Source organism: Fopius arisanus, unplaced genomic scaffold (genome assembly GCF_000806365.1).
Source record: "Fopius arisanus strain USDA-PBARC FA_bdor unplaced genomic scaffold, ASM80636v1 scaffold00048, whole genome shotgun sequence".
NCBI lineage: Eukaryota > Metazoa > Arthropoda > Insecta > Hymenoptera > Braconidae > Fopius > Fopius arisanus.
The window spans coordinates 933,378-957,008 of NW_011887787.1; the positions used below are offsets into that span (position 1 = coordinate 933,378).

The window sequence follows — 23,631 nt, forward strand, 5'->3', positions numbered from 1 at the left end:
TCTTTTAATTTCCTGATAAAACCGAAATTTTTCATTTCAATTTTCTCATTATCCATTATTTTTCGTTTTAATCTTAATTGGAATTGAACTCAAACTCATATAATTGTAAATTGAGATGACTTTATGATTGAAATTTTAATAAATCTTTAACAATGTACTCGTAAGTAATGATTATTCATTGTATAAAAATTGTGTTAAGCGTGAAAATAGTGAATATTCATTAAAATTTAAAACAGTCGCACCAGTTTGAATTGAACTGGCGAATGGCTCGAAAAGAGTGGAGAGTGCAAATTACTTGCGAATCTCGATTCACATTCACAATGGAGAATTCTAGCTCTGGGATTTCGCACGAGCGTTGACTCTCCCGGGATCAATAATCTCATCATCAATGGCATACATGTGTGTACGTACGTCCCACTCGCAACCTTCCAGCGAATAATGAGAGGATTCAACCCTCCACCATTCATTGATTAAACAAAATCCTCCGTAGATGGTCAATCCGCTTTCATCGAGGAAAAAATGGGCAAAGCTGGAGGACTCCTATAAGTCAAACCAATTCATCATTCTGTGAAGCTTTTTGTTCATTTTTATTTCCTCTCTATTTTTAGTTGTCTATTGTTTATCATGACTGGGACCAGTCGTCTGGGCATTAATCGTCGTCGTCAGCCCTTGCCATTTCCCTCGAGGGTCAGGTTGAAGTACTTTGGGTCCAACTTCAAGTTTAGGGCACATGGGGCCACTGTACTCAGCCAACTGACTAACTTGTTCTTGCTGAAAATAATTTTTCGTTTGTATTCATTTTTCTTATAGAAATTTACTTGAGTTTTTAGTTCTTTCTTTAGTTTTTGGAAAGCGGAAGAGATTCCACCAGTGCAAAGGCAAGAATTTGTTAATGTATTTTTAATTTTATTTAATATCAATTTTGATTTAATAACTATTCATTGAATTTAATATACAAATTGGTAAAATTCTTTCAGAAATTATTGAAGAATTTGGGGTTGAAAAAAAATTTTGAAAGAAAGTTTTAGCAGTTTTTCTGTCTTGTCGATTGGTCGATAATGTAGGGAAAATGATGATACTGAAAACGTGGTATCAATTCTCGAAATTTTTTAAATATTCACTTTGACTCAGTATGAATTATTGACAGAAGAATTGATGAATTATTATTCTTCCAAAAAGAAAATTGCAATTTGTCGAAAATTCAATTGAATTAGTTCACTATCTCGCTCGGTACTCGTTAGTCCGACGCTTTTTCCACGGATAAAATCTCTCAGAAAAAAACATTTCCCGCATATTCCTCGTCGGGCAATTAATTTAAAAGAATTGCACTTGATGAATCTTCCGCAAAAAAAAATTTCCCTCACATAACAATCAACGCGAGAGAAACTCCTGGAACGAACAGATTTTTGTTATAATTATGTTTATTCCACTTGTTGGTTTTTTCCAGAGTTAATTAATTAAATTATATAAATTACTTTTGTGGGACAACGAATAATTTGTCTAAATACATTCATTTTTACCGGAATTTTTACAGGGGGAATCAGCCAAAGAATTTCGCTACGCGAGGAAAAAAAATCACGTAAAATTACGTGATCTCCCCCAGCCAAGGGGGATTTGCCCCTTAAATTTGGGGAAAGTCGTAATACTTTGTCTCTGTAGTTTCTGACAAGTTAATGGATGGCATCAAATAAAAGTTTACTCATCTCCACAACAAAAATGACCGAGCCAAAATGAATGGACCGAAATTCCCCTGCGTTTCCAATAACACCATCTGCAGTATTTCCTCATTTCGAAAGTACGAGAATTTATTTAGGTGGATGTCTTAGGGATTGGAGTGTCTTACCTCATCGATGTGTTCTGAATGAGTTCTCCTGACAAGCAAGGGTGAAACTGGAGAAAAGTTGTTCCTTCAATTGGATGCATGGCCTGGGATAATTCATTGTAGCCGACTCCCTGCTGCACGAGATTTTGTATTGATTCCACTGTCACTGCATTCACTCCCGGAAAATCTGGACATTCAACATCGAATTTCAGCGATTAGATCCTTGGAAATAACTTCAGAGCTTTAAAACGGTTTACCCCATCGCAGAAAAATCGAATCTTTAATTTATAGACCGGAACTTGTAAAAACGGGAATCATTACTCCAATAAGAAAATTAAAAGTTGTGGGAAATAATTTTGTAATTTCGATTGAAATTTTGGTAATAGTATAATAGAGCACTTCATCTAATTTTCCATTTTAATTGAATATTTCTCTCTCGGTATGGATGATAGGAGTTATAATAAATTCCATTGAAAATAACTTTGCGCTCTCAGTCGCCGTCATATTTTCCGCTCATCTCCAAGTAAAATCAACTTATCTGCTTTCCCCACTTCATCAGCGAGAGCAAATAACCAAAATTTGCTTTGGATCTCTAAATAGACTTCTAGAAGCACTGCGAAGTACTCCAAAATTGGCAATCTTCTGGTGAATCCATCGAATATCAATACATTCAGGATCAAATACTGCCCTTCCATTTCCGATTGACTTCATCTACTGGAATTCCGCGTTCCTCTTACCCTTAATTCTCTACCCGAGACAACTCTCGAGACTTCGAACGAACAATTACGAGTGCCCAATCGAGAGATTGAGGTCTAATACAGATTTCCCGGCAAATCGCTCATGCACGACCGATTCTCAAGGGCATCGATCAATAAATCGATAGCTCAACAGGACGAGAACATGAAATTGCAGAGAATCGGAACTTCAATTGCAATAAATAAAGCAGTGCATTATGAAATTACAGAATAATTGTGTCATACTAATTATGATAGGTGCATTCCCGTCGAGATATAGTTGTAATTAATTATTAATTCCTGCTTAGAGTACCTGAAATCCAGGCATTGAAATAGAGAACAGGAACTCCGTAGCTCATGGACCACAGCACATGGTGTTCTGTACACATCGGGCAATCCTCCACCTTTTTTGCCTCGAAGGGATCATCAACTATTTTGTAATTCTCCAACCCCTGGGGATATATTCCACTCAGTGCACTCGCCAGATTGCTCGATATAAACGTCTTCGCCTTTCTACACAAGTAAGCCTGTCCAGGTGCTCTCTGCAACCCCCCCAAAAAAGAAGAACTTCATTGATACGAAACTCATACGCACTAGATATTGTGTCAATTTCATAAAAAATGTGACGCATTCCCACGAGAGAAACATTTCCTCATGTAAAAATATTAAAAATATTGTAACAAATATTAAATCAATTCGTATTAATAAGTAATAATATTGTAAGGAATATAACATTAATTTATTTGATTATAATTGATTCACTCATTCTTTTCTTTTTGTCCGATCCTTCTTCTGAAGATGGTGTCACTTTTTTGATGATATCGCTATATTTCTATAATTCTATTCTATATTTCTATTCTATTTATATATTGTGCGCTTTTCTATTATATGTTTGTGTGTATTTACAAATATTTTTCCGCGGGGTTCAATCGAGCTCAAAGCTCTATCAACTTTTGAATTATTGATTATTTCATTAAGAATGAAATTGAGAGTTCTTGCTTGGGAAATCGAAGGTCATGGGTTCGGTTCCATCGCAGATGACTTTGCAATGTCAAATTTGATTGCTCAAACAGTTTTGGGAAAGATTTTTTAACCTGATATTTTTATTCTGCGAAATTCAAAGTGGATATTATCCCACTGGATTCGAAGATGCAGTTTGCAGACCCGAAGATCATGGATTCGAGTCCCAATTATGTCCCAATTATTATTTCAATATCAAGTTCATTGCTCAATCAATTTTTGGAGAAGACATGTGAATGCAGTATTTTTATTCTGCAAAGTTCATGTAAGTTGCTATCCCATGCACATGAATGAACACAGCATGAAATATACGTGCATAATGGAGTGCCTCGGCAGAGAGTCATTCCTCTATCGATCTGCGCGTGGATTACCTCGTCACCACGGAGTTCCCAGCTGTCCGAAATTTCATTCGAAACCCGAACGAGACTCTTCGCATCGATGAGAAATTCGTCCCAACTCAATGTTCCTGGACCATCCATCTCAATAAAAACCTGAAGCTGCAAGACCGCTCCAAACCTAAATAGATAAATATCCCATTAATCAGTGCATTAATCAAAAAATCCCCAGTAAAATTAATTAATCAATCTCAATGATGCTGTGCCCCAGGGACCAGAATTCCGCATCTCCAATGATTTTTTATCTGCATTTTCTCGCCATTGAAATTCCAATCCCAGTGGAAATCTACGGATCTTCGGGAGTATTTAAGAATAAACAGAACTGCATGCATTAGGATAATAATGTCATATCGATTCGATGAGAAAAATGAAAAAGGGGAAGCTGCACACCCATGAGAAGAACCAGTGCCTCCCCTTCATCACCCCCTCGGCGCCTCGTCAATTGTCGACTATGTCAAATCGGCAGCACTCGTGCAACATCGGACAAGATCGTCCTCGAATTCCCCTTCCATTTTCTCTACCTTCTGATTTTACCCATCTGAATCCCATCTCTCTGTCATGTGTGAAACCTACGCCTTTGTGTTGGGGGTCGTAAACATTCGGAGTTGTACGCGCAAGTTTCTAGGGCCAATCGTCAATCGCCAATTTATCAGTGACGTACTAATGAGAAATCTATTGCGGCGATTTTGCGATTACAGAAATGTATAAGTTGAGGAAAAATTAAAGCCATCGTTCCTATGGTTCAGATTAATTTTTATATCATATGCAGGAATTACAATATGACCTTGAAAATCATGTGTAATAATTGATATTTAATCGTTTCATATACTAAATATTTACCAGCCAACTATCATGTATTATACATTTATTTTCGTACGTTTTTATAATTTTCAAATTCTAACTAAATAAAATAAAAATTGTTTAAGTAAACATTTAATTAAACATTATTGAAAAAAATTCGGCAAAATATACTGACATGTTTCCACTATTTTTAGCCAATTGATATTTTCCAAACAAAATATATGTCATGTATGTCAAGAAGAAAAGGTTTCTGTTGAATTAATTGACTGTAGCTAGTAAATTTACTAACTTTCCATTAAAAATATTTTGGGATTTCTTGGGATTTTCCCATAATTATTAAATATATTCGGCAAACGTAATTTTTTTGTCGTTCGAAACTGGAGTGGAATTTGAAATGGAGTACACCTACTTTTCCCACGCGGTTTCGGAGCTAAAACTCAAAACAATCCATCCGCTCCTGAACCCTGCGACCGGTCAGCGCGCGCACCCGATTGCCATGTGAAAGCGCATGCGCCGATGGTAGACGTGTCAGTGCGCCGACGTAGAGGGGAGTCGAGACGCGGCAAGAGGTACAGACGCGCGCGTGTCTGTGACTCGACAGTTGGTGTATCCACGCATTTATCCAAGTATCAGTGAGAAATGATTCTCCCCTCCCTGAAAAACCGAGCAACCGGTAAATGTGTGAGTGACACCCGCGTCTCTACGTCGGCGAGTGAAAGAGAGGGGGAATTTGGTGGATCCTGCGAGGGGTTTGGGGGAATTGGAAACCTGAACGAAGATAGAATCACGAAAAATCCTCAAAACGCGAGAAAGAGAGGGGTCTGCAGTCGGGGGGGAGTAAAAAAATAGTCTCACTTGTGTTGGTGTACAGCGTCGAAAGAGTGTTATACTGTGGGGGGTGTAGGCGATGCTAGGCGGTGAAGTAAGGTGCGACGACCAAGTGAAGTGACCAACAGAGGCGTAACTTCGTCCCAACATAGTCCAGGGGGAAAATAAAATAATTAATATCTGACCTGTCTGACTGAGGAAAAAAAAAAGTCGTTTACCTCGAGTCGAAATATCACCCTTGACCGATCGAATTGTCACTTTGCGGACCAATGGTGGGGTCTGAGGACGCGAGTGATAATACAACTTTGTGATAACAGTATGAATACGTGAAGAAGCCCCTGCAGAAAAAGGCGAGAACGCCACAGCTTCGAGTGTCTCCCTCTTACTCCTAACCATCAGTTTTTAGACCATTGGCTCGTGATTATTCACTGTCTCACTTCAACACGCGTCGTTACACCGGAGTTTACGTTTTTTTTTTTCTCTCGATTATAAACGTTCCACTCCTTTCGGTGGAATAACACTCGTTTTGTTGTACTGCAATGACGACGCGCCACTTAACGCCGGATTTCAACCCGCGAATGGAGCCATGAGGAGTGAAGCCGTTGGCTGAAGGATAACTGAACTATTTTTTGAGGATTTTTTTTTTGAGGCATCTGGAGATCAGGCGAAATTGCTGGACAGTGACGCGAGGGAGCTTTTTTCTTCCTTTGTTTTTTTTTTAGTTTATTTCGATTTAACCCGGGTGTGAGGAACTCTGAGTTTTGTGATATTTCTCGGAATTTTTCGAAGAATTATTATTGAGGGTTTTTTCATTTTTCGGAGATATTTGAGGGTTTGGTGTGGAGTTCAACGCTGGAGAGATTGACAAGTTCACAACAATGTACGCCAAGGGGAAGGGGTCTGCTGTGCCCTCAGACAGTCAAGCCAGGGAAAAGTACGTATTTTGATTATTTATTTCGGAGTCCACGCTCCAAAATGAAAACTAATAAAAGATTTGATTAGCTCATGGATATCAACAAGTTTGAAGAGGATTTGAAATTTCTTTTGACATGGGAGTTCGTTGCTCTCAACCATTTGAGATGATAAAAATGACGCAGCTAGGAATTCGTGCTGTTGTGTTGTGGTGCTTTAGGCGTTTATTATTGACAAGTCATAGTACATGGGACACGTGACAGGGGATTAGGATTGAGCACCTCTGTTCATGTTCTAGATAAAATCCGGGGCCCCTTTCTCCTCTCTTTCTCACGCAAAATTCTTTGCCGCCTTGTGAAGAACAAATTCATACACGAATACGTGGACGGTTTAGAGCCTTTTCCCTTGATTTTTTTTTCCGCAAAGAATGGAGAATTCCGTTAGGATTGACGGACCAGGTCGTTGACACTCGGCCGATTAATGCACTTGAAGCAGACCGGAAATCATTGAACATTTTACTGTGTTACAGTTGTTGTAGTTGGTTATTGTTTCATTGGGATATTTACAGTTGTTTGTCGTTTCTTTTTTTTCAGGCTGGCGTTGTATGTTTACGAGTATCTATTGCATGTTGGAGCACAAAAAGCAGCACAAACATTCCTGTCGGAGGTAATTCATGGGATTTTTCATTTTCTATGTATTTTAATATGGAGGTATTTGGATTTTTTATACTCATGCGGTGGCATTATTTTACAGATTCGATGGGAGAAGAATATCACATTGGGCGAGCCTCCAGGGTTTCTACACTCGTGGTGGTGGTAAGTTTTTGCATGTTTTCAATTATTTATATGGGAGACTATCGGTTTCAAGTAGAGTCATTGAAGGACTTTTTGTGGATCATTACATTCCCGATGAAAAAGATCCTTTAGTATTCCCTCCTAGAATCAATAGCTTTCGAGATTGAAAAGATTTTGGATCGAGACCTAAACGGTTAAAGTTCTAAATCTGACATTTAATTTTTTTAATCTACAGAAAATTCTATTCATGCATAATAATTCCGCCAGAGTTCAGATAATTCCCACTATTTAGCGATAAGTGTCGAATATTTAAAACTAATATCATTCCTAATGTTTGTAACAGTAAAAGTATTTGAATGTCGAGTACAGTTGTTCATAAAATCTGAATTGAGGGGGATTATTTGGAGTTGTAAAGTTGTGATGACTTTGAAGTGTAATTTTTATTAGATGAGGTAATGAAATGGACTGAATATTATTTTACAGTGTATTCTGGGACTTGTATTGTGCAGCCCCTGAGAGACGCGACTCGTGTGAACACAGTAGTGAAGCAAAAGCTTTCCACGACTATGTGAGTATAAAAATTTGACAAAAAATTGACTTCAAATCATATTCTTAACATGGAACTATCGCCAGTTGCATGATAAATTAAACTAATTGGCTTGTATCGATTTTCTAGGGATTTGTAAACAGTGGTTATGGAGTGAATGGAATTACTCACGTAAGTATTCTGCTGCAATAATTCATTCATATAACAGGGTGTCAACTTAACTCGTCGACATTCTTCCCATTGAATGCTTGAATTTAGAATCATTGGGCTTGAACTAAATTAATGGATTGCTAATTCCCCATTCTCGGTTATTATAACAAACCGATCCTCAACTGCATGACGAGAATCTTTCGCTTTCACTTGGAAATGATGTTAAAATTTAATTCACCTACGTGAATGTGGTTATCCCATTGATATTTGTGGGAGTTCGATTGCTTAACGAAAAGATGATTACAGAATGCTGGACCAGCCCCATCTCCGCTTGGGCAGATGCCACCCAATGATGGCATGCCTGGTGGCCCAATGCCTCCTGGATTCTTTCCAGTAAGTTAATCACATCCTATTTTTCAATCGACTACTATTTTTCCTTTACAAAATTCATTTTATCATTGCAATTAATGTCCCCAAATAAATAATTTCATCAATTTTATGTACCAAGACACCTAAGAAACAATCAATGTTTTGTTTGATAAATCAATAGTTTCACGAATAATTATTACTAACAATAATATCACTAATTGAAAATGATAAATCATCTCATACGGTGCACGTTGTACATAAATGTGAATGTTGTCCAGATAATTGAATCGAATTTATACTTGGGAAGGGATGAACGTTTTTTCACAAGTAAAATTATTTTTCCCCCCCACTAACATTTGTGTCTCCATCCAATTTGTTATAGATATTTTTTCAGTATAAATTCATGGCTAGAGTTACACTTGATTCAAATGTTATTTGTTGGTTATTTAGATTTATTAGGGAGGAATAACCTAGTGCTCTAGGGGGCTGGAAATTTAGTGTAGATATCACTGAAAAGAGTTGAATTATTTAATTTTGTTATCGATAATTTTGAAACAAGTGTATCAGTGTCTTTTGTCCATGCTTGACAACACTATTTTTACGTACATGTATATTTATTTTTCATTACTCCTATGCTATGTATTTATTAACTAATATATGTGCGCTCGTCCAATCACTGACTGTTTTTTCTATTTCTCTGCTGAGTGATGAGTCAACGTAGGATAAATGCAAATGATTTTTTAATAACAATGAGCAAAAATCGTCTAGATACTATAGATTAGATATACCACGATAGAACAGTAGAGCCAAAACACCTGTCCAAATATATTGTTGAAATGTTTTTGCATCCTCACTTGCATAATGAGAAGGAAAATCTTCATCTAGTGGATATGAAAATACTTTTAAAATTCAAACTTTCATGGCGTGCTCTCGGCATTTTAATAGTGAACCAGACTAGTTAAATTCCTGTGAAAATTCATATGCGAAAGAAACATCCGATGACAGGATTTTGCATATGTTGCTTGCTCAATTCTTCATTCATATCTTCGTCCACGTTCAGCAAAACTGTACGGTTAAATTTATCGCTGTGATAACTCTTATCGTATGTGCTGACCCTACTCAAAGTGGATAATTTCCTGGGATTTCTATTGATACGAGACAACATATCCCTGATCGAGGAATTAAAAGATAAAGAATCATAAATTCACATAAAAATTATATTTTACTAGTAAGCAGTCCTATAAATGTCCCATACGATTGGAGAAGAAAAAAAATATTAATGCACGAGATGTATTCAGCAATGGAGGAAGTGCAATCTTTTTCAAATGTTTAAATTCTTTTGGAACTACAAAATATTATTAATTGCCGTGAAAAATCGGTTTCACTGCTGAATTTTCATGCTAACTCGTAAGTTACATGTCTAAATATTATTATCCAAAATCTTAACCGTCAAAATATCATTTCCAAAGATATTATTTTCAGAAATATCACACGAAATAAAATGTATTATAATGACCAAAATGAAAAAGCTTTTTAAATATTTCATACAAAATCAATATTTATTATTATTAGCTATCATTGTTTTCAATGGTAATTATCAATTGATTAGTGTGTGATAAGAAAATCATTAAAGTTAGTATAATTATGATGAAAACAAAAAATCAAGTAGAACGAAATAAAAAAAAACTTCAAGATATTGACATGATATTTCAGTTAGTAAACATTTGACGAGTAATATTTTGACGTGATATTTTAGCTGAAAATATTTTGACAATTAATATTACTTCCATTAATATTTAAACATGATACCGAAATCATACTGGGGTGAAATATTTTCGCGAATCGTCGATGAGGGGAAGTCACAACGATTCATCGACCCATGATCATATTTTTTACAACATTCACCCCCTTTTTTCGAGCCTCTCTAGTAATTATAGTTGTTGCCTGGATCGCAGTGTTGCTACATGTCTGTCGTTTGCGTTGCTTGTTGCAGAACAACTCGACAATGCGACCATCTCCGCCCACACACCCCTCATCACAGCCATCTCCCCAGCACCCCCAGCCACCCCCGCCCTCACACTCGCAGATGATGCCCGCCCAGGTAAGCCTCATTCAACACACACACGTCACGTTCATTTATCAACTATTATTTTAACCACATTCGTTCATTATCATCATTTCGTCCAATTTACCTCGTCATCGATTGCATTAATTGGATTAACTTTAGAGTCTGCTTATATCCTCTTTTTATATCGATATACCTGTGCGTTTTACGTGTTACTAACTTGAACACAATCAGCATGATATTCATTTTATTTGTTTGATTGATTATTCATAATCCAGTAGTGGAGTGGTGGAACGTCTTTCACTGGTTTTTCATATTGGTGATTAGTTTTTGCAATTGTTTTGAACCCTCAATTCTCTCATCGAAATAATTTAGGTATCAGCAAAATTTCATTGTAAAAAAATTTCAAATTTCCGATAACTTTATGATAGGAAGTACAATAATCTCTTTACGATTTTGAAATGTAAAATAACTTATGACCAAAATTTACAAATTTGGGGAAATCAATTCGTTGGAACTCACCATTTTGCTACTTTATGATTATTGACACTATTCACCTGGGGAATTTTCATTCCACTCACTTATTTTTTTTATTATTTATAAAACATTGTTTAATACTCGGTGAGATAATCAGGTAAGCTACATCAATCGGCTTTGTGCATCAACAGCTCATAAGTTTCTTCCAAACGGATACTTTTAATGTTGCGAAACTATCAGCAAGGTAAGACTGGGAGTTGATACCTTTCCAGTGATTTAAAAAAGCCCTTGCATTTATTTATTAACGGATAACAGATTATTTGGCATCTTGAAACCCCTCGCCAATTCCTAGCCTGAATTTTATATAGTAATAATTCACTGAATTTTTTGATTAACGAACGTTCAATTTCAATTGTAACTGACAATTGTGAAGGATGTGGTACTCCCTAACGCGTGAACATCAGAACATTTCATTAAATAATTTAATTAATAATACTGAATACCGTGACAAGATCTTACATAATTTGAATTCAAGGGAGAAAGTTGAATGTGGAGATGTAATATAAATGAATATTCTTGTTACAGTTTATGGGACCCAGATATCCATCAGGACCTAGACCGACAGTTCGTATGCCACAAATGGGAAATGATTTCAATGGGGTGAGTTAATATTTGTGAATAAATATTTAGAAATATTATTTTCTCTGCATCACGAGTGCGCGAGCTATTGGAAAAATGTTTTTTCCCACTCCTTCAAATCGCAGTTGATTATTTATCAGATGCAGTAGCCTGTTTGCTACAGTCTTTACGTATTGCCTGTTCTCCAATGAATTGCCTTTGAGAAAGTGCTCATAAAAATGCAATCACACACTTTAGCATTGCGTCAGGTGCGATAACGATAGGACCAAGCATGAACTAACATTGAAAAAATTAAACAATTTCTGTCCACCCTATCCATAAATAAATGATCCGTGTCTGCTCCTTTTCTTCGGTTTTGGGATAATTCATCGCTTCCTTTGGTATCGAGGTAATAATTTGTACTCCTTGAAGGCACGTAAAAAAAGTTGCAAAAAAATACGCGAGTTATGGGATTCCCAGCTTTTCATGGAGCCATGGCGTTTCGAACCTGAAAATGAAATTCTTATGTTTAATTAAAATTTTCACTGCCGTTCAGTTTTGCTATATTTCCAAAGAAAATTAATAAGAATATTCATGCACCAGTTTAATGTCAATTTTATGATCTACGGAATGGCCTTGGTTTTATCTGATTTAATTACGTTTTCGTAGGATTATTGAAGTTTTCCATTTTTAAACCTTGGGTCACCGTCTAAATTGCGCGTTTACGCCTAATTATGGGAGCATTCAATGTAATTTATGAGGCTTTATTATAGACTATTTTAATGGTCGTTACAATACCGTTCGCATTTTCCAATTCTATAGATTTAATCAGGAGTTATCGAGGATAATGCGTCGAATTTCCGGTGTCAAATTTTGAAAAATAGTAATTCCGTTTAAATAACATCCACGGGCCGTTGCGATTCTCGTAAATATTCATGTATTTCATCTTAACGTACAAGCTAATCAAATATATAATCCAAATTAGAAAGGAGAAAATATAAATTATACAGAAAATGTCTAATATTGAATTTATTAATCAACATTAAACAGATTAGATTCAATTAAATGCAAAGCACCTAGCGATGTTTTAAAAAATACAACTCCCAATCTAATTCCCAGTTGATTAATCAGGCAAATGATAAAAGAAATACGCAACGATCAAAACAATAATTATTCTCGATTAAACCAATAGTTTTTTTTATTCCTGTGTTACAGCCACCAGGACAAACAATGATGCCAAATAGTATGGATCCAACGAGACAAGGTAAGCAATGAACTCGTTCACCCCTAATTCTTCAATTTCAACTACTTTAATTTATTTGCGGATTAGCGTTTCAACAGAAGAATGATATAGCCGCATGTTTACCAAGATTTACATAAATATCAAATACACAGCGAATTGAACGAACGCGTTATCATTTACAACGGATTGGATTGCTGTGATGTGGAGTGGATTGGTTTTTTTTTTTTTTAATTTGAAGATTTTCCTTTGAAATGCCTGGTCGAGAGCAGTGGTGTAGGTCAATCCATCGGAAAACCCATTATTTCTCTTCCAAATTTAGCTGATGAAGTACCGAAGTCTCTTTTTCATTTGTGGCGGTAGATTTTTGCAATACGTTCTGATTCCCTTTTTCGAAGGTAATCGTTTGTAAATTGAATATATCCCTGGAGCAGTTATTTTATTCCCTCAGTAGAAAAGTGAAAATAAGTCGAATAAAATGAGGAATTATTTTCTTGTGCGGTTGTGATCGTTCAAATCGGGGAAAGTGATAATAAATAATTACTGTACCACTGTTGAACAACTAGGCTCTGCCATCAACTTGATACCTTACCTACCTGCCGTACTAATGTGTGCTCTTGTGTTCCTCAGGCGAAGCTGGAGAGTTTGTAGGGTGGCAAGGTAGGAAAGCAACCCCAACAATCGAATCACACTCACTTAGTCAAGCCTAACTTCTTGGTTTTTATCAACATTTTTCCATTTTATTTATTCATGCCCCCCCTTTATTTTCATTTTTCTGCCTACTCGTCATTACTTTATCAATACGGAGATCAATTCCTGTGAAAAATCATTCCTAGACTCCAATAATTGTGCTCAGTACTGGCTTTCCTGGAATTTTACAATTCTATTACAATCTATTACATTTTTTTAATCAAGCCCTGGTAATAGCTTCTGAAAGATTAAGATGCACATTAATTACGTTTTAGTGATGTTTTTTGTGGAATTTTTTTCACCGAAATACAGACGCACAAGTTTCTGTCACAATCGACACAAATTCACACTCTGGTGTTCACGATCTAGCACTTCAGCATGACAAAATACAGAGATAACGTCATTACCTTAAATTGACAACGGATTTTGATTAGATTCATGTGTCCTAATGACTAAACAGCTAATTATGATTAATGTGATTAATTATCCTTGTGATTCGGATTTGTTTTGTGTTAATGCCATCAGCGCTTAATTCAAATAATCATTCCCTGGGGATTTTAAATCGTTTCTCGCACCATTAGTACGTCATGCATCAATGCACATGACAGATTGAGAGATTATTTGAATTTTTACTTGGGAAGACTAATTAACTGTCACTTCTAGAACTCTAATGCCTAAAAACACATGCAGAGTGAGCCAGACATTACGCTTTCTTATATTTTTTTTTTAATTTCAGAACTCCGCAAGCTTTCACGCCACAATCCTGCGTCCTAATCAGTTATTTCGAAAAATGATACTTGTATAAATTTGCATGCACTCCTATATAGCTTTGTGTTTCAAGGGGCGAGGTGGGTCATAAATTTTAAAAAAGACCTATTTTTTGCCCAGCGGCTCGATTAGTTGAAGAATTTAAAGAATATATGCATTTTTTAAAATCTAAAACGTTTGAAAATATTTATCTAACAATATGCGAAATATTACTAATCCTGAATTTCCGTGATTGACGGTTAATATATTATTGTTTAACTGTAACTATTTACAAATTTCCGGAGATGTGAGGTAGATAATTTTCGAAAATAAGATTTCTTTTCAGATTTTCAATTCCAAAATATTCGGAAAAATCATAATAGAATGAATAATTTTAATTTCACTGCATTATCATAATCATTAAAAATCTCCAACAATTCGAGCTGCACCGATTATTTCGATAGAATAAGGAATTCTTCCCTTGGACTGGGCCACGCTTTATCCATTCTTCGTATCAATGCCAATTAGTGATCTAAAGTTAGCCTGGAGAATAATAAAAAATGGTGTAATGAAAGAGAGAATAATGAAACAGGAATAACGAAGGTGTATTTCTATAGGTCCACCTGGTATGAACCCCATGAATCCGAGGATGAATCCACCGAGAGGGCCAATGGGACCGATGGGCCCCGGGAATTATGGCCCAGGAATGAGAGGACCACCTCCAAACAGTAGTTTAGGTCCTGGAGGGCCTGGGGGCCCTGGAATGCCACCGATGAGTATGGCAGGACCTGGGGGTAGACCTCAATGGCAGCCCAACACATCCACTGTGAGTTACTTCATTTTTAGGTTTTTACGCGAAAATTTCCCGGGGAAATTAACTCTTGTGGTTCTCTCAACAGCCTATGAATTACTCATCATCGTCTCCGGGTAATTATGGTGGTCCTCCAGGCTCGACAGGGCCACCAGGTCCAGGTACACCCATAATGCCAAGTCCACAAGACAGCAGTAATAGTGGGGGTGAAAATATGTACACCATGATGAAACCAGTACCTGGAGGCAATATGCCTGGAGTGAGTTGCCCGTTAATTGATAAAATTGAAAAAACAAAAAAAAACAAACAGCAGTTAAATAGCGTCGAGATTTTTTTAATAAACAACGACAAACTCTTCCGACAAAATAGTTGAAATCTGTTGTATTGTTAAAAACTTGACATTTTTAACAATGACTAAGTGCCATGAATTTCTTGGAGAATTCTCTATTTTCAGGTTCATGTGGCACTGAAAAACCGTGAGATTGTTGAAAATTCAAGCACTATTTTCCCTTTTTTCCAATAATTTCCCAACATGAAACCCCAATTTTCCGGATGTTTTTAATTGTATCTAATTTTGAATTTTCACGACGTGCATGAAAATTGAAGTTATCATTGAAAAATCAATTACCATTTGACGCCCGCATGTACTATCTATCGATCTATCGAACGTAATCCTTCGTTGGAATTTTATCTTGTTAATATAAACCACGTTTTAACTCACATTTCAAATTATGCAAGGGAAACTACTCCAAGGGCTATTGAAAAATTTGGATAAAAAAGGAAGAAAAATTGATATTGATGTTGATTTTACGGGATGTGCCAGTTTACAGAAAAATAATTAAGAATCCATTTGAAAGTCAATAACAATATAGAATCAAAAAGGACAATATGGAATGTAAAATGTTACCGATCGTAAACTGTGTATTTTTCCATTTTTCCGTGACCTAGGCGAATCCCTTGGAATCAATATCTCCATCTGCCACGCTTCAACAATTTTTCCTCTCTTTTATCACTTTTTTTTAATAACCCTCGCCCTGGGTTCCGTAACGCAATTTGAAACCTTTTTTTTAAACTCTCTGATAAAAGAGTTTAAAAAAAAATGACAAAAACAATTTGAAATGCCATTGTAGAAATATTTCAGGCTGACAAGATAAAGTTGAAACTTCCGAAATAGAAAATCCAGGCAAGCGTGTGACTGAAATTTCACGAAATTCTTAACATTGTCGTGTGTGTAGATAATAATGATAAAAATAATGATTCTCATCTTTTAATGAATGAAATTTATTAAAATGTTTCAGGACTTCCCAATGAGCGGAGGGCCTGAGGGTGGTCCTATGGGTCCCATGGGGCCAAACACAATGGGTCCAGTATTAAATGGCGATGGCTTAGATGGAATGAAGAATAGTCCAGCGAATGGTGGACCTGGAACACCTCGTGAAGACAGTGGCAGTGGAATGGGAGATTACAATCTGGGAGGTTTCGGTGGTCCCGGTGAAAACGTGAGTATTGACAGCTTCTTTAGACTCACCGATGACTTCTCTTCAATCCATTAAAACCATTAAAAACAATTTTTTTTTTTGCAATCACAATCCACGTCTTACGTATCGCGTTGCTATTAATATATTTATGTGGTTAATGTCTAATATGCATGCCCCTGATTAATTATTGGGTTCAAATAGTAACAGCTTCTGTCAGGATGTTTTCTCACGCTGTGAGGTGATTCAGTCATTCACCAAATATTTTTTTGTTATTACTGAGGTTATCATGCCTTTTTGGCTTTTTATTTGAACAATCAGTCGAAGATCCGGTATTGTGGAGGAAAAATAATCATTGGACAGTAATGAGAGCTTCTGAATTTATCATTAATTATTACAATTTTTTAATAACTGATTTCATGGAGTAATGAATATGTATGTGTAATCGTTTAGAAACACGAAACTACTGCAATCTCGTGATTTGGTGGATAAATTTCACAACTAGAAAAAGATTTTCATATGTTCAATTAGGATTCAACAAATCCTTTGAAATTTTCAGTTGAAAATTATCAATGCTATAATGACAATTAAACCAATTGTATTTCTCATAAATCCTTTGAATATTTCCTCCTCACAAAGCTAGATCAATAGGCGACGAATAATTCCAACTGAACTACCTCTGTTCCTCATAACAAAATTGATGCTATCATTTCAATAGTGAAGTGATAAAAAGTCGAGATTAATGAGATTTCGAGGGATATCCATGTATCTAAGAGAGACAGCGAAATTTTCATTAAGACTTCATTTGTACAGTGCAATTAGATCAATAAAATCGGTAATAGGCCGAATTTCGCTATCTTTATTAGATTGAGAGATATTTCTCTTGGGTCAATCGACTTGTTACCACTTGGCAGAAGATTTACTCTCCATGAATTAATTCCCTCGGGCTGATGGGACATACCTCAGTTTAACCGCATACGTGCACGTTCTTGTATTCTCGACAGTTTTTTTAAATCTCGATATCACCTTGGACCCAGCTACGAGCTCATAAGACACCCTGTACAACTCCCCGGGTAACAGACAGATGGAAGGATCTCGACCCGTTTAAAACTAGAGTAATTAACCTAAGCAAGTTTACGATAATGTGAACGTTGCAGAGATAATTATTTAAACGATCGATCTATCAATATTAGATTCACTATCAGTGTCGTTTTAACGATAACACAAGGAATAATGTGGGAATGTCAAGTCACACGTTCGTCAATTCTGTTGTCAATTCTCCCACTATTTTTTAAATAATTTTTGTTCATAGATTGTTAAGTAAGATCTGATTATTGATACTTATGCCACTACTGCCATACAGACTATGTATATGCTTCGCTAGTACTCTCAAAGTTGCATTTTTTTTTTTCAACTTCTTCGAAGTCAGGAATAGGCTCTCTCGTATTTCTAGTTAGGGATTATGTTATCTCAGACTATTTATATTTATTTTATTTTTTTTATCTTTTGAAAGGAGAAAATTCTCAGCTATCGAGGATGTCGTAAGGATTCCCTGGGATCATGAGAAACGGCTTTTCTCTGGTGGAAAACTGTTTTTAGAGTTAGTATTGAGGAGGGGAGTTAATTAATACGGAAATTTGGAATGGGGAATTCTTATGACGTCCTCAAGCAAACGGTGCCTGATGTAATGTAGGCTGTTTACTCAATATCCGCTCTGTGATTTGGGCTTAATTGCTTGATTAATATTTTTTACTAATGATACTTCTGGAAGTTTCTTAGTTATCGATAGGTGATTTATTCTCCACTTTGCTAATGCATTGGATATTTTTCGTGAAATAGTACAGTCGAATCTGTTGTAAGTTGTATTTTATCTGATGAATCAGAAATTAATCCCTAGATTTTACCTCTGACATGAATTCATCGTCAATATTAATTTTTTTTTTAGTTTTATTGACGTATAACTTATCGCAGATTTCTAATGATTTTTATATTAATGAAAAAAGGAAGACATAAGACGAAAATTATCCGCTTATGAAATTCTAGTCCCTTCATTCATCAATTTTTTCTTTTAAATGAAATAATTCCGTTATCATTCACTCTTGCTCACTAAATCGGAATAGACTTCCCATTGTATCAACGAATAAATCATTGAAGGTTTGAATTCTCTTGCCGCTTGATTGCTCAATTTACAAAAATGCCTGATATTTTTTTAATTTGTAAATAGAAATGTGGGAAAGTACAATTAACGACTCAATTCGTAATTATGAAAATTTCGTGCTGTGCATTCAGTAGAAAGGTCGAAGCGTAATAATCATTGCAATTTTAAATACATTCGTTAAACTCTCGTTTCAATCGAAGGGATTATCCATTAATTGTACATAGATTATATATTTTTTTTCTGATGGGATAACCAGCATGAGTGATGCTTATAACAGTGTATTTTATTTTTCATACGTGTTTTCATTTGAATAATTATATGAATTAACAATGGTGCAGCATGATTAACCCAGTGATTTTTGTTTGAGATACTAACGAAGAGTAGGAGTGGCCAGATTAATACTTAATACGTCAATAAGTCATCGAATGTACATAAAATATGGAGGAAAAATAATACTCAAAGCTTCCAGGCTTGATTCCATGGGTGATCGTTGCTGAATGAAAAAACAAGCGACAAAATTTTTGCTCACATTTTTCAATCTAACATAGCAATCACTTTTTTCCATATTCAACGGTATTGCCACAGCGTTCAATTGATTGATTGTCAATAACTCGATGATGATTGAATCAGAATTAATGAAAATAATATGGAGATATTAATATTTTTGTATGCATTTAAAACATAGGCAGTGTGAGTACTGACCGTTAAGTGAATGAATGGAATTGGCTGATTTTAACATTTATGATGATCAATGAATGACAAAAATTCATTTGACAAGTCATGAGAAAGATATTGATTAGAGATACTATGGAAATCCATCCGTCCGCAGGTGGTTATAGGTCAGTACCAGACTATGCTGTGCTGCTATTAGTTGATTAACGTTTCGTTAATTGAACGATTCAAACTACGTTATGATAATTCATGTAAAATACTCGAGGAGAACGGAATTTTGGGTCGACAATCAACGATTTTTCATTTTCGTTTGATCACCATTTTATGGTTGATTTTTAGGGTTTGAGAGACTGAATCCGTGTACATATTTGTTTTAACAATGGTTTATTGCTCGATACCTGTCGATTCAAAAATTCGTCCTGCAGTTTTTTTTTTTTTTTGTAATGAGATTCGTTCTGAGACTTAATATACTCGACGTCGAAGGTACGCTTACGTTTTAAGATACGGTTGCCACGTTTTAATGAGAATTATCTCGTTCTGAGAGCAGTTTAACGCGTTTTTTTTTATTATTTATTTTGTTTGTGGATTTACTTTCTGCTTTGAGGATATTCAAGCATTTGGCGAGTTATTTTTTTTTCGTTTAGATTCTGTACATTTGTAGTTCAATACCATTAAACTAAGTTTGCTGGTTATTTTGCAAATATTTTATTTGCTACTTTTTTTACACGGTTTTTCATTTTATTCATCGTTTTTAGTCTCAAGGAAATATTTCACAATCTCGAAAGAAATTGGCCAACTTGGCAATGCCAATTTTTTAAATAATTTTCACATCAATTTTCCCACTTCAGCTTTTAGTGTAGTAACAAGTTTTTAATGTTAAAAAAATGTTTTTGGGAATGATAATAATCTTTGCGAAATGCTGTTGGATAACGCTGAGCATCTGTACATTTTTTCAATTGTCCAAGGCAATTTAATTGAGAAAATTGCTGATTGAAAATAGGAAAAGTTGCTTGAATATCCTGAAAGTGACATGCGGATGCTCCTTCGAGGGCAGTGAGCTTTTTTTAAATAAATTCTTGAAGTGTAAACGCACCTTGATACTATTTTTTCAAGAATTATTTCAAGAGTTACGTAAGATTGAATTCAACTATTGAAGGATGGGAATATTTTAATTGATAGAAATATAGGTCTGAGCCAGGAAGATCGAGACAATAATGTAATCATGTTAAACTGACATAATTGCGTTTCGATATATTTTTTTTTTTAATTTTGTTAATTGAACCCGCAGGGTGCTGGCTACCGGATAATTATAAATATCTCGTAGTTATTTTCCGGGTTTTTTTTTTCTTTTAGTCCTAAGGACGTGTGTTTCGAGGGAATTCTAATGGAGTGATCAGTTTGAAAATTCTTCTGTCATTGATATCTTATCGATTATCGAGTGCTTGAGACACACATTCTGTATCACGACGTCGAATATAATTTTAAATGAAGGAAAAATCAGTGAAGTGGTATTTGAAGATGAAATTTTAATGGTAAAACAATGCGAATTGATTGATTTTATTTCGAAATAAAATAATGATGAATAAATAAATCTGGTGGCTGTATATAGTACTAGGCTGTACTGACCTGTAGCACATGGATGCGTGAGCCGGATTGCGATTGTGGATTGCCAATTTGCCATAAATTAAAAACATCAAATTAGAAAGCAATAATCTTAAAATTATAAAAATTAGACAAATGATGGAATCACAGTTCAAATTTTTTGCTTTTTCTTTTTTATTACTTTTTTATTCTTCATTTTCAATCGATGGAGGTGTGCGTGCGTGGGGGGCAGGCCGCCATTTTGGGCACAAATTACCGTTTTTTTAAATATTAATTATTCATTCACTTGTGTTACATTTAACGTCCATGTGTTGTGGGTCAGAGCACCCTGATGAAAGCATTTTTTTTTATCACCAAAAAATCCTAAACTATCCTCTCAATCGCTAAAATCCTCTTATTGATTATTTATTTATTTATTGATTTTTTTTTTTGACTTCTCTCTCGGAGCCCAAACCCGACGCACCATCACCGCACGTTTATTGAAGCAACATTTTGGGAAGAGGACAAGAGGATCGCATTATGAGTATTTGTATAATTACAATAGAAATTTATTGAAATTTCAGTTTCAAAAGTTGTCGCAATTTCGCGTCGAACATTCGAGAAAATTTGGTTTTTCCAGTTACACGATCATTTATTTTCCGACAAAGGTTTTTATTTCCAGATTGATCCTGAGAATTGCAATCAAGTGTAATTCGATTTTTAATCGATTGAAAATTCAGAGAAGTTCATTATCAATTGTCTCAAATATTAACTGTCTAATCGGGTGATAAGCAGTAGCTCAATTCCCCTCGAGAAAATTCCGAATAAAATCAACAAAATAACTATTTCGAGGAATAAAAATGAATTTCTGGGAAACCGTGAAAAAATGTTTCATTTTATCATTATTCAATGACTCTGCAATTTTTATAGTCGTATGTTTATATTTCTACAATTTCGGTGAAGTTTTGTAAATTTTTGCAAAAGTTTACCGAGAACATATGACAGTACCCCATGAGACATTAAATAATAATAAAACTTGAAAGCTATATTTTTTCACGTGAATTTCGTCAATCCTTTCGCAGAAATTTGTGAAGAAAGACTTGAAAAAGGAAAGGATATCAACAATAAATGCTTAATTTTATAATTTTTTCGAGGGAAATGCAAAATCCTCTTGTCCACTTAACCCTGTAAATTATCAAAAGATGGTGATCATCACTGGAAATGAATAGTTTCCTGGGTGTTTTTGTGTTGCTGTTGGATTTTGTGGTGTAACCGGCCTGCTATTGGTTGGTTCGCAGGATCAGAACGAGTCAGCAGCCATTCTCAAGATAAAGGAGAGCATGCAGGAGGAGGCCAAGAGGTTTGAAAAGGATTCAGACCAACCAGATTATTTCATGCAATAATTATCTCCAACTAATTGGACATAACGAACCGAGTGCATATAATCGTTTCTCCCGCATCTCCCATCACTTCAGAATCACCAGAAGTTCGAAATTTTCTCATTGAACCGATGAATCTCTTCCCATCATCCGACATCAACCGGTTATTCTCAAATTCATAGATCGCACAAGTGCATTCGGTGTTGAGAAAAAATCGAGCTTCACGATTCTGGAGGGAAAAAAAAAAGGACAATTCGTATTAATTTTCTCTCACGAAATATCCAAAGTCGGGAGAATACAATTGAAAAAAAAAAGCAATTCTCGGTTCGTCGAATAAAATCATCTCGAATCATGAAGAAAAGATTATGAAAAACCAAAACGAGTGATTTGTTGGTTTTAAAGTGTTACGAAGACGCTGGAGAATTACGTTGCGAGCAGATATTTCTCCGAGGAGAATAATTATTCTGCTTTAATGAGCGTAATTCATTTCCCGGACGCCCTGAGAGCTATCCAAAAGGCAGAAAAGTATATAATTTAAATAAAAATTAGGCCAGTCGTGTCGTATCGTCGTTGACTCAATAATTCGTTGAATAAATTCATTGAATAGAATAAATTGAAATAATTGTCAACCGACGAGAGACAGAGGATGAGAAGTAATTAAGCACAATATTCGCGTTGAAATCATTGAATGTGTCTGGGATTTCGGGCGGAGCGGATTAAAAATTGATGATTCGATGAGTTTTTATATTCTTATCCAATGAATAATGATGAATGACCCAGCCGGTTCTAGATCGATAACTGCATGCTCTTGATCAATTTCCGGCTAACAATCGATGAATCCCAATGGGTCATTCCGTCCACTCGGCCAACCGCTGCTACTGGACCCAATCGCGCGAATCAATCAATTTTTACGTGAAAACCATCGAGCTAAATCCGAAGGCGAACAATCGCGCGAAATTATTTTAACGCATTCTCTGGATTCACGCATAATTATCGGACATAATTGTAGGTATTCTGTATGACTATAGCAAACAGTAGCTTAAAGATATAATTATAACGATAATGAAATGAAATAAATGTCATCTATCCTACCAATTGATCGAGATTTTTCATTAATACATTTTGCATCCTGATCTGATGTTTAAACTGTCGAATAGCGGAAATAAAATTGTGTAAATGATCATTTACTTATCGCAAATTACGCGATAACAATTTCATCCCAAAAATAATTTGTTTCATTGCTATTATTATTCAATTGAATAATTTAATCGAAGTGTCAAACTTTTGGGGGACTTTTCACTTCGATTTTTGCCTGATGTGTTTAAAGCGGGCAATTTCCCTTTTTA

At 35.5% G+C, this 23,631-nt stretch overlaps 2 protein-coding genes across 9 annotated transcripts; one reads left to right on the plus strand and one right to left on the minus strand.

The window, feature by feature from the left end:
• Positions 1–86: 86 nt before the first annotated feature.
• On the minus strand, positions 87–5,904 carry Atg10 (Autophagy-related 10). 4 transcript variants are annotated; one of them, XM_011306594.1, is made up of 6 exons: positions 5,628–5,701; positions 5,182–5,426; positions 3,948–4,092; positions 2,870–3,098; positions 1,844–2,009; positions 87–771 (listed from the first exon to the last, which is right to left on the minus strand). In XM_011306594.1, exons 3-6 carry the CDS (start codon positions 4,053–4,055, stop codon positions 663–665), a joined length of 612 nt encoding a protein of 203 aa, XP_011304896.1. In that variant the 5' UTR covers positions 4,056–4,092; positions 5,182–5,426; positions 5,628–5,701; the 3' UTR covers positions 87–662. The 4 variants fall into 4 exon arrangements, with proteins under 4 accessions (XP_011304896.1, XP_011304897.1, XP_011304895.1 ...); XM_011306595.1 differs by lacking the exons at positions 5,182–5,426; positions 5,628–5,701 and adding an exon at positions 5,819–5,904; XM_011306593.1 differs by lacking the exon at positions 5,182–5,426 and having other exon boundaries at positions 5,628–5,712.
• Ssdp (Sequence-specific single-stranded DNA-binding protein) lies at positions 5,452–23,380 on the plus strand. 5 transcript variants are annotated; one of them, XM_011306590.1, is made up of 14 exons: positions 5,453–6,534; positions 7,106–7,178; positions 7,266–7,327; positions 7,790–7,874; positions 7,983–8,024; positions 8,310–8,396; positions 10,366–10,473; positions 11,500–11,574; positions 12,748–12,796; positions 13,403–13,432; positions 14,827–15,035; positions 15,109–15,279; positions 16,319–16,519; positions 17,500–21,779. In XM_011306590.1, exons 1-14 carry the CDS (start codon positions 6,479–6,481, stop codon positions 17,506–17,508), a joined length of 1,257 nt encoding a protein of 418 aa, XP_011304892.1. In that variant the 5' UTR covers positions 5,453–6,478; the 3' UTR covers positions 17,509–21,779. The 5 variants fall into 5 exon arrangements, with proteins under 5 accessions (XP_011304894.1, XP_011304892.1, XP_011304891.1 ...); XM_011306588.1 differs by lacking the exon at positions 17,500–21,779 and adding an exon at positions 22,205–23,380 and having other exon boundaries at positions 5,456–6,534; XM_011306592.1 differs by lacking the exons at positions 15,109–15,279; positions 17,500–21,779 and adding an exon at positions 22,205–23,380 and having other exon boundaries at positions 5,452–6,534.
• The last annotated feature ends 251 nt before the right edge of the window (positions 23,381–23,631 follow it).

Coding starts and splice junctions, on each gene's coding strand:
- Atg10 (XM_011306595.1), bottom strand. CDS start 4,055: ATGGATGGTCCAGGAACATTGAGTTGGGACGAATTTCTCATCGATGCG. Junction 3,099..3,947: donor GGGAACTCCGTGGTGACGAG/GTAATCCACGCG, acceptor GGGGGGTTGCAG/AGAGCACCTGGACAGGCTTA. Junction 772..1,843: donor ATTCAGAACACATCGATGAG/GTAAGACACTCC, acceptor AATTATTTTCAG/CAAGAACAAGTTAGTCAGTT.
- Ssdp (XM_011306588.1), top strand. CDS start 6,479: ATGTACGCCAAGGGGAAGGGGTCTGCTGTGCCCTCAGACAGTCAAGCC. Junction 7,875..7,982: donor CAAAAGCTTTCCACGACTAT/GTGAGTATAAAA, acceptor TCGATTTTCTAG/GGATTTGTAAACAGTGGTTA. Junction 15,036..15,108: donor GGCAGCCCAACACATCCACT/GTGAGTTACTTC, acceptor TTCTCTCAACAG/CCTATGAATTACTCATCATC.